We start from the raw sequence: 14,904 nt of genomic DNA, 5'->3' as shown, positions 1-14,904 counted from the left end.
AAACAGACAAACGGGATGGATGGATGGAAGGGAGGAAAGGAGGAAGGAAGGGGAGATGAGAGGGAAGGAGGGAGGAAATACACCTGTAATGACATTGGAACGTGCAGTCTCAGGGAAGGGGAAGAGATGACCACCCTTCCTGAACACCCCTTAAACACACAAAACAGTAGGGTTTTGTTTTTTATTTAAACCCACAGTGACCATACTTTGGGAGCCTCGGTTGAAATGGTATGGTCACTACCAATGAATGTAGTGACTTCTCAGTGAGCTGGCCTCCGGACACAGTAACCAGAAAAAGGCAATTCTCAGAGCTCATCTCCAGATCATGTGAGAAATCATCAGAAGACATTGAGAACAAGACGGCCCACACCCATTGGCTCCAGGGCCCTGCTGAGGCATTCCTTTGGCTAGGGTGCCGGTGTTATGCTTCAAACTTCCCATTTCTAGGGACGGAGATGTCCCACTGGAGCTCTCCAAGGAACGGGCATCTAGGGCTCCATCGTCATGTCTTTATATACAAGCACAGTCGGGCCACATTGATCAGACAGCACTCTTTCATCCTAGACCGTGTGAGATCTGGCCTAGCCATTCTCTTCTCTTTTGAAGGACGAGACTGTGCGTCCACCATGAAGTTCAAAATCCCTACAACTGAGTCAGTCCCGTTCTTGCGCATAGGTAGAGGCCCGAGTCGTGGCTCCACCTCCTGGGTTCTTTGATGAGGCCATTGATGGTTTCAACAGATATTTGGCTGAGGAGAAGACTTCAGGCTGGGCCATACAATCCCAGGTTCCTGGCAGTTTGAGAGATCCGGGGAGTCTTCCTCTGGGGAAATGGATAGTGAGCTGGTTTTCCAGACCAGTGTGGGTTCTTTCTGGAAGGAGGAAGCTGAATGTCCTTATTTAAGCCAGATCCCACTGCGTTTATTTTGGCATTGCCCACCGGACGTTCACGCTGGGCTGTTTGTAGGATGGTGGTCCCTTGCCGAGTCATCTGATTGTTTTCAAACAAGCCTGGGTCTCCTTCCTGAGGGAGCCTTTGCTCAGACCCCGTGAGCTTGTCCTTGTGTTTTACTGGAAGACTGGCTTCCTGGTGGAAGGTTTGGATACAGCGGTACATCTCTAGGTGTGTGTGCCATGGAGACTCAGGGGCCTGGAGACAGCCTCCGTCAGCCTCCTCCAGCATCCCCTCTGCCTCCGGATCTGCCTCCTCCAGGGACAGCGAATGCCTTCTCTCCTTGTTAATCCAAACAGGACTGACCACGGACTCAGCAGGAACAGGCGTGTACCCTCCTGACAAAGCAAGGCACAGCAGGGTCACCACTGGAACGAACAGGGGCAGCTCTCATTTGGGGGGTCTCAGAGCTTTCGAGCCGTAGGAATGCTATCCCAAAATGTCAAGGAAGCGAGGTAGTCAGAACACTTCATGTCTGCACACACGCATACATGGATCACACGTGATCGCACTTGCATATGCTCACACGTGTATACTCCCTCCCATGCCCACACATTCACACCCACACAAACGCTCTCTAACATACACACTCATGCACAAGTATTCATTCATTCGCCAAGTATTTATTGAGCACTTATTACATGCCAGCCTTTATTTATTCTAGGTTCTGGGACTATGGCAGCAAACATTGAGACAAAAATCCCCATCTTCACAGATATGTTCTAGTGGGGTAGAAAGACGTAAGCCAACAAATATATTATAATAAAATTGCAGGTGGAAACCAATGCTATAAAGAAAAACTCAAGCAGAACAGAGTTTACTAATAGACTCCACCTCTTAACTGCAGTGAGGAAGTGACCCCAGCGTTCCGACTGAAAGAATGGGACGGACTCACATGCACACTGGCCAGGGGAAAGGAATACTCTTCACTTACGGGGTTTACTGCCCAGGGTGGAGGAGGGAGGAGCTGTATTTCAAAGCAGCGACTTCTGGAGGACTGGCCCCTCGCCTTCTCCCATCCCACAGACCCTGTTCTGGGAACACATTTACAGCACCTCCTGCTTCTCTGAACTGGCTGCAGGGATGAGGACCCAGACCAGTGTCTCTCTTCTTTCTCAGGGACCTGTTTTTACCACCTTGTGGCACACGACAGTTTATGGTCAACCTTGGTGGCAGAGAAGGTTGTGGGAATGCCTGAAAGGTGTTCCAAAGCCTGCAGTTAGTTGCCTCTGAATCCTCAGTGGAGCTCCCCTGAGCATTCTGGCATTTGTCACGGCGGGAGGCCCTGCATGCAGGAGGGGAGAGACGGAGGTGCTGAGGTATGAAGGCAGAGGGAAGGCCCTGAGCTCCGGGTCTGGGAATCTGAGAGAAGCAGGACTGGTGCGGCCATCTCTGCCAACAGTGGAGGGCGTGAAAATGTGTTCCCACTTCAGGACTACCGGATTTTTCTAAGCATGACAAACATGGACACTCTTACAAAAAGTCAAAATGTTATGTGCTTATTTGAGAACAGAGGAAGAGGGGACGTGATGGGAGAACATAGGAACTAGTATCCTCTCCATTATGTCCGTGTGGATGGGCAGGTCTTGGTTGCAGAGAGGAGCCTCCTTAGCTGTCAGTCCCAGCTTGGGGTCCGCAGGGGACAAGGAGAAAGACAAAGTGGGAGGGACACCTGGACCCCGACCCCCACATAGATACTGCTGAGTGGCTGACCTCACCTGGGAGTCAGAAGTCTTCCCTGACAAAACAGTGTCTGACCAGCCCTTCCAGCATTAACTTGCCTTAACTGACCACCCTAGCTAGGGGGGGCAGCGCACTGAGTTACAGAGTGTGGGAGAAAGAGCCAGAGGGAGGGTTGGGGCAGGGAGTGGTGAATTCTGTGGGGCATGTCGACTTGGACTGTCTTTGGGATGTGCCCATACATGGATCTGTAAGTCTGAATTGTGGGTCTGTTAAGCATCGTACTTGCATTAGATAGTGGTTTAATTTAATATTTGCTGAATGACTGAATGAATAAACACGTTTGAGGATGGACTAGGGCTTTAGGAACCTTTCAGTGTATACCCTGCAGAGATGGAGGGCTATTTGGCTGTGCCAGTTCAGTTCAAGAACCCACTGGCTGGCAACAGCCCAAGTAATGGGAGATGAGCACCTTCAGCTCCGGGATACCACTTTGGTCTCCAAAAGGCAGCACTCTTCCTGCCCCGGATGGTGATGTCCCTCTGGCCCCTGATTCCTTCCCAGCTGGCCTAGTGCTGGGCGGGCTACTCCATGAGTCCTGAAGTGTACAAATAACCACAGAAACCCCCAGGCACAGCCTTGATCTTCCCACCTCCCTTGACCCATTCATTCCTCCGTTAGAGGGAAGGGCTGGGATGGAGCCTTATGCTAACTTCCTCCAGGAATAAAATCTGAGTTCCCAGAGGGAAGAGGCATTCTCCCTTTGAGGCTTCTGTATCTCACGCCTCCTTGGAAGTTGCTTGAGACGGTGATAAGCAAGCTCCGTGAGCCAGGGTGCCTCCTGAGTCCCTGAGTCCCTGAGCCCCGCGCTTCCTCTGGCCCGCTCCAGGGCTGTCGGGAACACCACATCGGCTCTCTCCAGAGCCCGTTTCTCAGCTTTGCAGGAGGTGAGACCCAGCGGGGAAGAGCTCCCATCGCCCCACCTGGCCCAGCAGGGGGCCAAGCCACCGTCCACCAGGCAGAACAGTCTGGTCAGGTGAGAACATAAGAGCTGAGGCCAGGTACGGCCGGCAGCTGGCCAGATGCCTGCCTGAGGCCCCTGGAGGGGAACCAAGCCAAGCACAGCGGCCCGGAACGGGCCTCCCCGCCCTGCTCTGCTGCCATCCCTGCTCTTTCCCACCGGGAGGGCCCACAGAGCCCCGGCCCCACCCTGGCCGCAGCCCACCACCCATTGCGCCCACGGCCAGGCCCCCCCCCCCACTTTTGCCCCCAGCACCTGCCCAACCCTACCTTTCGGGAGCACCACCAGGTGGGCCTGGGCCATCTGCTGCCTTCGCAAGCCTGCGTACTGGGCTCGCAGGACCTGGATGCTGAGCGGGGGCTCTTTCCCCGGGGTCTGCGTCCCGAAGCCCTCAGCCATGAAGCAAGACCCCAGCTGCAGGAAATGCGGCCCGGCAGGGCAGGGGCAGGGCAAGCCCTTCATCAGGATCCGGGAGAAAAGCAAACAGTGATGGGCGGGGGCGTGGGAGGGGTGAGAAGGAGCAGCGGGGGAGGGGGGAGGGGGAGTGAGGGGGGCAGGTGGAAAGGTAAGGGGAAAATGAGGGGGAGGAAAAGGTAAGGGGAGTGAAGGAAGGTGGAGGGGAAGGCAGGGCTAAGTGGAAAGTAGGGGAAGGAGTGAAGCTATGGCAGGGGGAGGAAGACAGGTGAGGGGAAAACGAGGTGGGGAGTCATGAATGAGGAGGCGAAAGGCAGGAGAGGGGAAGCGGGGAGGAGAAGGAAGAGTCAGAGGGAGGAGGAAGATTGGGGAACAGGACAAAAGGAGTCCCCAAGAGGGAAGGAAGGAACAGAGGAGGAAGGTGGTAGGGCAAAGGGGGCTAACAGGATGAGAGAGGAGGGAGGAGATCAGGGCAGGTGTAGGCAGGGGGAAGGAGGGACCTGGAGGGAGGGACTGAGGGGCATGGGGTGAGGGAGGAGTAGGGGAGAAAGAGCAAGGCAAGCACAGCTGCTCGGAGTCCTTCTGGGTGCCCAGGGAGGCCCTGGGCTCCAGGCCCTTCACTGCTCAATCCCAGTGTTTAGAGTCTAATTCCCAGATTTCCTGTTTCCGGACAGAGCCAGAGCCAATGCTGGGCTGTGCCAGGTGCCTGCTCAGCTCGCACCTCTTGGACTGAAACCTGGAATCTCATCAGCAAACCCGTCCGTTTGGTTTGCCTTGGAAAATCGCACCCTCTGCAGCCTCACAGAGCTGGTGCCTCAGGGATGTGCACGCGGCAGCCATGCCCGAGGGAACCCCAGCAGGAAAGGTGCCCCCAAGTCTCCACTCATGCACCACACACATCCCAGGAGAAAGCCCAGCCCCAAAGCCTGCCCTGGGGACAGAGCCCAGGGCAGCCCCAGCTCTCTGACATTTGCACCAGCCTCCTTGGTCTCAGCCTTCTCCAGCCAAGCAGGGAGCTGGTGTTTCTCTTACCCATGGCGAGGTGCGCCCTCACCCCTGCTGGCCAGCCCCACCGGCTCTATATCCCCATGGAATCCTAGACCCTCTCTCCCCTGTGCCAGCTTGGATCTATCCTTGTGCCATTTGGTCAACAAAGTCCCTTTCTATCTTGTCCTAACATGAGGCTTGCAGAGAACCAATTTCCCAACACACCTCCAGAGGCCCTCGAAAGAGGGTAGTGGCTGAATTCTAGGAGCCGTTCTGGAGCTGAACTGCATGGGATCTAGTCACTGGGTGTGCGAGTGAGAGTAAATCTCCATTGGGCAGTGTGTTAGTTTTCTAGGGCTGCTATAACGAAGTGCCACAAACTGGGGAGCTTAAACAACAGAAATGTGTTGTCTTAGAATTCTGGAGGCCAGAAGTCCATGATCGAGGCATCAGCGAGGTTGGTCTTTTTCTGGGGACTCTGAGAGAATCTGTTTTAGGCCTTTCCCCTGGCCTCTGTTGGTTTGCTGGCAATCTCTGGTGTTCCTTGGCCTGCAAAAGCATCACTTGATCTCTGCCTTTATATTCATATAGTGACCTCCCTGTGAGCCTGTCTCTGTGTCCAGATTTCCCCTTTTATAAGAACAGCAGTTATGTTGAATTAGGACCCACTCTAAGGACCTCATCTTAACTGAGTTAAGTTACATCTGCAATGACCCTATTTCCAAATACAGTCACATTCTGAGGTACTGGGGTTAGAACTTCAACATATGAATTTAGGGGGACACAATTTAACCCATATCAGGTAGATGAATGGTAGTTCCAGTCACAGAGCTAGGCCTGGGAGAGGAGCAGACTGGAGTGTGGGAGAGGAGAAGGGGTGTGTTTTAGATGGTGTATTAGGGGTGCCTGTGGTCTTTGGGTCATCAGGAGGGAATCAGCAGCTTGGTAGAGACATGCAAATGTCGTCCTTGGTGAAAATGATACAGTTTGTTATTGGAAGAGTTGAATCGTGCTGCTCTGAATATTCACGTATAGGTTTTTCTCTGAATACTTGTCTACAGTTCTTCTGGTGACTAGGGGTGCCTGCCCTGGGGACAGAGCCTAGGAGCAGAATTGCTGAGTCATATGGTTGTTACCTGTTGTTTTCATTGCAAAACTCCCTTGGCTGTAAGTATATTGCATTTTGAGGATATTAAAAAAATGTTTGCATTGTATGCTTTGGTTTTTCTGTTGATACGCCAAGAACTCTGCCCTGGAACAGGCTGGCCTTTGCAAATTGGTGTGTTTGGTGTTTTGGAAAGGGGATCACTGTTTATAATTTCTTATCATGCGATGACAGAATAACTCCCTGTCTAAAAGCAAGATTTCGAGAGGCCAGGACACCGTCTGACCTTTTCCCAACACTATTATGTCAGGTGAATGAAAAGTCCAGGATAAAAATGCATGAAAGTTTCCCCAAATTTGTTTTGCTGTGGCCTATCAGCATCATTTCCTGTGCAATGAGGACTTTATGTAATGAGCTGTGGAGGCGGGGTGGTGACAGGTCCCGGGAGACATCTCCCACCAGAACACTTGGGTTTTCATCCTGGCTGTGCCACTTACTGGTTGTGAAAACTCTTTTCTTAATCCTCCCCATGCCTCAGTTTCCCCATCTCTAAAACGGGCCAATAATAGTTACCATTTACCCCTCTGTAAAATGGGGCTAATGATAGCACTTTTATTATAAGAGTATGAAGTCCTTAGAGCAGTGCCTGGCATGAGGTCAGCACTATAAGACCTTGTTGAAGGCAAATTTACAGATTGGTCCAGATAATTACAATACCTTTAATCAAGATAATAAGTTAATAGTACAAGTTCTTCTAAAGAAGGATCTTGTTGATTTTAGTTTTGACAATAGGAGGCCTGAAGAATATTAAAGAATATTAAAGAATACTTCCCACCACCCCCCAACATAAAGCATATAAAAGCTATTAAAGGAACGCTCTGGGACACTTACTTAATAATTTCAAATACCTAAAAAGATATATTACAAAATTTAAAAACAATTTTACTAATGACAAAGCACAATGTGCTATAAGAATAACAGCCTCACCATATGATCCAGCAATTGCACTACTGGGTATTTACCCCAAAGATACAAAAGTAGGGATCCGAAGGGGTACGTGCACCCCGATGTTTATAGCAGCAATGTCCACAATAGCCAAACTGTGGAAAGAGCCAAGATGTCCATCGACAGATGAATGGATAAAGAAGATGTGGTATATATATACAATGGAATATTATGCAGCCATCAAAAGGAATGAGATCTTGCCGTTTGCAACGACGTGGATGGAACTGGAGGGTATTATGTTGAGTGAAATAAGTCAAACAGAGAAAGACATGTATCATATGATCTCACTGATATGAGGAATTCTTAATCACAGGAAACAAACTGAGTGTTGTTGGAGTGGGGGTTGGGGTGGGAGGGATGGGGGGACTGGGTGATAGACACTGGGGAGGGTATGTGCTCTGGTAAGCGCTGTGAATTGTGCAAGACTGTTGAATCTCAGATCTGTACCTCTGAAACAAATAATGCAATATATGTTAAGGAAAAAAAAAAAGAAGAAGAAGAAGAAGAAGGTAGCGGGAGGGGAAGAATGAAGCGGGGGAAATAGGAGGGGTAGACGAACCATGAGAGACGATGGACTCTGAAAAACAAACAGGGTTCTAGAGGGGAGGGGGGTGGGAGGATGGGTTAACCTGGTGGTGGGTATTGAGGAGGGCACATTCTGCATGGAGCACTGGGTGTTATGCACAAACAATGAATCATGGAACACTTCATCTAAAACTAATGTTGTAATGTATGGGGATTAACATAAGAATAAAAAAATGAAAAAAAAAAAAAAAGAATAACAGCCTCCACCTTTTGGCTTTGAACTTAAGATTCAGTTCATTTAACATGTATTCATTCAACAAGTACTTATTCAGTTACTACAATCTTCCAGACTCACTAATCAATCAGTGCAGAATAGCAAATTCAACAGACATTATCTTCATGGAACTTCCAATGCAGTTTTGGGGAAAGAACTGTATTATTTATGATAATACAATAAGTAATTTAAATTAAATAATGCATATATAGCATTTGGGGGAGTTCCCAACGTTTAGAATGTGTGTAATAAATGTTACCTATGATTATTTATTGTACCAATAATGATTATCATTTATCCAGTTTATTCACCTGTACAAAAAATTCATCATCTTAAAGTTGCCTGCCCTCTAGTGGGGACTTTGAGTCATAACCACCCAAACAACTGGGAAAGGTTGAGGGGTTTTGGTGTTTTCTTCTGCTATTTAATGAGCTCTGGCGGGTTGGGATGCCCAGCAAGGTATCAGGCCCCACAAGCCTATAACTTCCTTCAGAGGGCTTCTTTTTGCACGCTTGGTGCTATGCGACCTCACCACCCTCCCTGGGCCCATCTATGACTTGTCAATGACCTATGACGTGGCCTGGGGTAGAAGATCTACTGAATAGGCCTACCCTATAGGAGGGTGACAGGCCCAGCTAATCAGCCTGCAGATAGAGCAAGACCCAGCCAATGAAACAGATGGAAAGTATTTGAACCACGCTGGTGGCAGAGCACCAGGGCCAAGAATGCCTGCTACTGACCAGGCAGGGTTGCCCCCCATTCCCAAAATATCTCAGTAGTGGCTCCAGGCAAGTCCAAGTGGGTTTTGTGACCATTGCCTTGTTCTTATCTTCCCTGAATATCTTTACCATAACCCTGAGTTAATCCACATAGATCCAGTGTCAAAGAGCCTTACCGAAGATGCTTCCAATATGCTGTCCCATTTCATCCCTGCCAGCCTTCTGAGAAACAGGTATTATTACCCCCTTTATAGGGCCTCAGAGAGGTTGTCTAACCTACCCAGGGTGCCACAGCTAATAACTGGCAGCACAGAATTTGCACCCACTTCATTCTGCTATCAGAGCTTGAGTTCCTTCCCAAAACCCATATCCCGTGGTACTGAAACCTGAGTCTAATGGGAGTATGAGATTAGATATTCCTTCACTTTTTATTATTAGCAAAATCCTATTTTAAAAATACCTTGGTTAAACAACTTTAATCAGGTTCTCAGATAGTGTTTTGTATGAGCCATAAAAATAAGTTAATATCCAGGGGAGTACCTGGTAGAGTATGTGACTCGATCTCAGGGCTGTGAGTTCAAGCCCCATGTTGGGTGCGGAGGCTTCTTAAAATAAAAAGTTGAAATAATAATAATAGTAAGTTAAGATCCAGGAACAATTTGATCCCTTGTTCCATAATCTGTAAATTTTCCTTTAATCACCTCATCCTGAATCTGATCATTGACTGAAAAGTCTTCCCTAGCAGTTTGGGCCCACATTCTTGGGGACTGTTTTCTGCTTTATAGTGTGATGGCTGCAGTCCGAACGTGTTTAAACTAATTTGGGGGTTCTCGATCCTGACTGCACAGTAAGAATCACTCGAGTAACTTTTTACAGCTTCTTATGCCCGGGCTTCATCCCACACCCACTGGATCCAAATCACAGAAGGAGGGGGCGAGACATTGGTACTTTAATACTTGCCAGGTGCAACCAAAGCCAAGAACCACTGAACTATTTCAATAGTTACTTAACAAGCTGCCTAGCTTTGGAGAAACCTTTTTCTGCTCACAGGCCTGGCAGGTCTGTTTGCAGAGATGCATTTATATGGGAATGCGGGGTGGGGGATGTGGAAGAAGGGAATCTGCTCCAGGTCTCAGTTTCCCTGCTCCGAGCCCTCTGTCCGATCTCAAGACAGGTATGTCCTCTTCACTGCGGCCTGTGAACTCAAGACCTGTTGCAAAGATTTGGGGAAGAAGAGAGAGCCTAATTTCAGAGGCTTCTTGCCCAGACTGACCTGTCAATGTCACCCTGTCAGGTTACCCAGGCCAAGAGCTTCTGCTTAGACTGTGTTGTCCAAGTCCCGTGTCTCTGCTCTGCTGTTCACAAACGACACCGTGGGCCTCTCCATGGCATGTGAATTTGTGCACAGATCCAGATGTGTGCCCTGAACGTCAAGGATATTTACTGAAAGTCCTACTCTTCTCTGCTTCCGTTCCTACTGTTTCTAGTCTTACATCTGTGGCTTTTTGGAAAATGACTTTTGGATCCCAGCAGGTTTGGCTGATGACCCCTGGGCTTACAGAAATCACGTGAACTAGTCAGGTGAGAGTTGCTCAATTTGGCCTCACTTCCCTGTCAAGTTTTGACATCTGACTCTTTGTGATATTGTATTTATTTCTGATATGTATTTTAATGGGCTATTTCTGTGTTTGGGTGGATTTGGAGAGGTGATAAGGGCAAGAACACAAAGGCTTTTGAGACCTGAAGTCAGGTTAAACATTTGCTGGAACCTTTCATCTCCTGGAATTTCTCTTTCCATGCCTCCTGGGCTGCTTAGTTCTTTCTCCTCAGAATTTCTGGGTAGAGACAGGCCTGGGTGGCCTCCCCACTTCCTCAATGGTGAATCACTAAAGAATAAGCCTTTGATGAGTCTCTAGCTTCTGTGCCCCCAAATAGAAATACCAGTCAGTAGATTCATATCTAGAATATATAAAGAACTACAAGCCACAAGAAAACATAGACATTTAATACAGACATAGTCAAAAGACAGGTACTTCAAAAAAGAGGCCAATAAGCATATGGAAAGATGCTCAATCTCCGTAACACTGAAGTCAATAACAGGGCTTTTTATAATAGACTTAAAAGGAATGAAATATTCACATCAACTTTCCTGGTTTCTTCTGGTAGTTCAATAATACATCTAATAACTGCTAGTTGAATTGACATTTGTCCTTGTCATCATCCAATTGAACTGAATATAAATTTCTCTTTTGAACCTATTATGATCATTTCTTCTATGTATAAATTCCATTTTTAATTTTTCTTCCTAGATAATAATCCTCCATCTCATTGTTTTATTCTAGCACCTAGTCTCAAAATCATTTATACTACTTTCCATTATTTTCTGTAGCTATTGTGCAGTCAGCTAAGCAAAGATGCTTAGCCAGGACACACAATTCTTGGCTTAGTGCTGGTGTGTTGTTTTTTTTAGAGGAGCTTCGAGCCACTACCCTATGTCAGCATTGACCTGTCTGTTTGGTATCATCCATTGTTCACGACCTTTTCTTCTCCCGGTTCTGACAGTTCTGTACGTGCTTCTTTTGATGGGCAAGTGATGTTTCATATCGCTTTCGTGGAGAATCTAGTTTACAGTCATACATACCAACATTGGCCAAAGAGAATTCCAAAGACTAGTTGTACACCATGGTGTGGGAGTAATAAAATACTGTTCCGTGAACTGCAAATGTACAAGCCAGTGTCCCCCAGCTTCTTTCTGTGATTTAAAATGTCGGTTTTATTATTCAGATATGATGAGGCCAACGGATCAGGAGCTGTCTGCCATTGGAAAGATAGCTTGTGACTCACAGTCCTCGTGTGAGGGGCAGACCACACCGTGCAAGGACCACATGGGGAAGCACCAGGGTCAGGCAGGGCGTGGAAAGGATGAGGGAAAACGTAGGCAAGTGCCTTTATTGTGGCTTCCACAGGAAGGAGCAGGAGAGGCAGGGCAAACAGGCTGAGGGTCGGTGAGTTTCAACACTGGCAGTGGGCTCCAGGGCCCAGGAACTGTCCCCAGCGGCCTCGTACCCGGTTTCCCCTCCTGGTGATGTCAGGCCTCGGGTTTGGGGTTTCAGAATCTGAGCTGTGGGTTCAGCTCTCCCGAGTAGTGAGGGCCCTTCATTCCAACTTTTAGAAACACACCTATGTTTGGTTTTCAGCCCGGAGGAGCAAATGTTGTGCCGGAGGGAGCCAGGTGGAGAAGTCACCTGGAAACCTTAGGCTTCCGTCCTTGTGACACATGGTGGGAATTCACACAATGGATTTTTTAAAAATTTTTATTTTGATTCCAGTGTGGTTAACATACAGGGTTACATTAGTTTCAGGTGTACAATAGAGTGATTCAACAATTCTATACATCACCTGGTGCTCATCATGACAAGTGCCCGCCTTGATCCCCATCACATGTTTCCCTCATCCCCCCCCACACCCGCCTCCCCTCCGGTAACCATCAGTTTGTTCTCTATAGTTAAGAGTCTGTTTCTTGGTTTGTGTGTCTCTCTCTTTTTTTCCTTTGCTCATTTGTTTCTTAAATTCCACATATGAGTGAAATCATATGGTATTTGTCTTTCTCTGACTTATTTCGCTTAGCATTATACTCTCTGGCTCCATCCATCTTGTTGCAAATCGCAAGATTTCATTCTTTTTTATGGCTGAATAATATTCCATTGTGTGTGTGCATGTATGTATATGTGTATGTATATATACCAAATCTTCTTTATCCATTCATCTATTGACAGACACACTATGGATTTTTAACAAAATATTTTTTTTTTTTTTTTTTTTGGCTTTGGAGTGGTAAGGACAGGTGAATCATGTCTCTGAGTGTAAGAGCCTGATTGAGAGGCGGTGAGGTATACAGACTCAAAATTGGTTGGTTTGCATATGACAGTCACTCTCATAGGTGAGTGCTTTACCAACCCTAGGAATTGGCTGGCCCTGGACCAGGCAGTCCTATCAGACTCACTAAGATCCCGCACATTGAAACATCAGGATAAAAAGACGTGCTTAATACACTGTGTTTGAAAGACTTGGTGTTAAATGAAAGACTACATTGTCTACCCCATGTTAACCAGTGGAAAATCATTCCCATTTATCTGAAGCACAGTGTTTTGCTAGAAATAATTTCATGCTATCAAAAGGGTTAGAGACATTTTCCAGTATCATTATCCAACAAACATAGTGACACACCAGAGATTCTGTCCTTTTTGATCAATCTGCTGGTTTTGTGTATATAATTTTATCTCACAAGGTGTAGCCCAGAGTTACATTTACTTCTGAATTATGCATTTGACATGAAGAATTCTCTTTTCCATCTCAGTGTTTTAATTAGTAGCTAAAGAATCATTTACCGGGCGCCTGGGTGGCTCAGATGGTTAAGCGTCTGCCTTCGGCTCAGGTCATGATCCCAGGGTCCTGGGATCAAGTCCCGCATCGGGCTTCCAGCTCCTTGGGAGCCTGCTTCTCCCTCTGTTTCTCTCTGTCTCTCATGAATAAATAAATAAATAAAATCTTAAAAAAAAAAAAAAAGAATCATTTACCAAATAATATGAAGTTGCAAGGATTCAGTCAGACTTGAAGTTCAAGGTGTGGATTTGATCAGAATAATTTTCTTATTAACTTTCCTAAATAATTAAATCTTCACTAATAAATAACTTAGAGTGCCATATTTCTGAATTTATATGGGTTATACTCAATAAAGTCTGCAAACTTTTATTGCTGCTAGTTTTTAAAATTTCAGCAGCCTTCTTATTTGAAAATTCTCTATTTTCCCCTTTCAGTTTTTTTCTCTCCTGTCACCCTGTCATTATTTCTACTAGGATCTTGACTTGAACTCATTTCAATGATCTAAAGGATTAAAAACTAATGTGTGAGGTTTTTAATCAAATGTTCAAATTTTGAATATCTTTTAATCTAAAAATATAAATTAAAAGTTAGAACATTAAAAAATTAGAACATTCTCATGTCTTCAAAAATTATTTTTCTCTAAATATTCTAAATTGCCAGGGGCGCCTGGGTGGTGCGGACAGGTAAGCATCGGACTCATGGTTTTAGCTCAGGTCGTGATCTCAGGGTCATGGGATCGAGCCCCACGTCGGGCTCCCTGCTCAGCGAGAAGTCGGCTTAAGACTGTCTCTCCCTCTCCCTCTGCCCCTCTGCCTCCATGCATGTCGGCACACCTGCACGGCTCTCTCTCTCTCAAATAAATCTTTAAAAATAAATAAATATTCAAAATTGCCTCAAAAATTAAGGGACAAAAATATAGAGAAATTATTCAAAAAGGCCAACATTTTTACTTTATTTGTGAAAACAAATTGTGTTAAATACTTTTATAAAAAACAAAGCCCCACTCTAGTATTCAGTGTCCATCTACTTCCCAATATAAAGAAATATAATTAGTATCACATTTTCACATGTTACATCCAGGCCTGTATGTTTATATACAAGTTCAAGAGTAATATGAATTCTGTAATATTGCAAAATGTTCCTGGGTTGCCCAGGGCCATTGTTGCAAACGCTGTACTACTTGGTGAGAACCTCAGGAACTGAGACTTGAAACACCAAGAGAAACAAGAAGGTTTCTCTAGCATGACCGGTCAATGACACTTTGTATTACAAGAAACAGCCTCCTCCCCGCTGAGAAGAGTTGACGGTGAAGAAGTGATGTTCTCTTCTCTTACCCATTTCTTTTTTTGCTCCGTTCCTCTCTGCACTCTGCAGTTAACGCCTGTCTCCCACATCCACGACAGCCGAAATATGTATTGGCTGAACCAGTTGGAGCTATGACACCAACTCAGAACCGAGGCTGCGTGGAGAGCAATGTATTAGTTCTCTGAAGGTGGTCACATACGCTCTTTCACTGAGGTTCATTCCAGTGCAGGCCTGTTGGCGAATGTATGCACAGATGCCCTCGGGGGCATTTAACACTGCAGTGAAGTCTTACAGTTTTTTCGTCTTGATATTAATGCCTGTAGATAATGATAGAATCCTGTAGGTTCTACCTCCATCGCTTCTCAAAGTTTAGTGTTCTAAGAATCGCCTAGAAAGAGCTTATTTAAAATGCAGATTCCTGGGTCCCACCCCAGAAATTCTGCTTATATAGAGTCTGCATTTGTTGGAAGTGTCCAGACCACACTCTAAGAACCACTGATCTTATAGATCTACACCAGCACCTCCTCTTTAACTC

At 46.6% G+C, this 14,904-nt stretch overlaps 1 protein-coding gene across 1 annotated transcript; it reads right to left on the bottom strand.

Moving 5' to 3' along the window:
- Positions 1 to 27: 27 nt before the first annotated feature.
- CUNH9orf152 (chromosome unknown C9orf152 homolog) lies at positions 28 to 4,114 on the bottom strand. The gene is made up of 2 exons (XM_035016099.1): positions 3,922 to 4,114; positions 28 to 1,289 (listed from the first exon to the last, which is right to left on the bottom strand). Exons 1-2 carry the CDS (start codon positions 4,112 to 4,114, stop codon positions 763 to 765), a joined length of 720 nt encoding a protein of 239 aa, XP_034871990.1. The 3' UTR covers positions 28 to 762.
- Between the last annotated feature and the right edge of the window lie 10,790 nt (positions 4,115 to 14,904).

This window comes from Mirounga leonina, unplaced genomic scaffold (assembly GCF_011800145.1).
Source record: "Mirounga leonina isolate KUSES-001 unplaced genomic scaffold, KU_Mleo_1.0 Mir_170, whole genome shotgun sequence".
Taxonomy (NCBI): Eukaryota; Metazoa; Chordata; class Mammalia; order Carnivora; family Phocidae; genus Mirounga; species Mirounga leonina.
This window is presented reverse-complemented; position numbering and strand designations above follow the sequence as displayed.

Bases quoted from the DNA above. Each gene is read 5' to 3' on its own strand.
- CUNH9orf152 (XM_035016099.1), bottom strand. From the start codon at position 4,114: ATGAAGGGCTTGCCCTGCCCCTGCCCTGCCGGGCCGCATTTCCTGCAG. The intron at 1,290-3,921 runs GTAGGGTTGGGC...TTGCTTTGTCAG, and splicing joins CCTGGTGGTGCTCCCGAAAG to GAGGGTACACGCCTGTTCCT.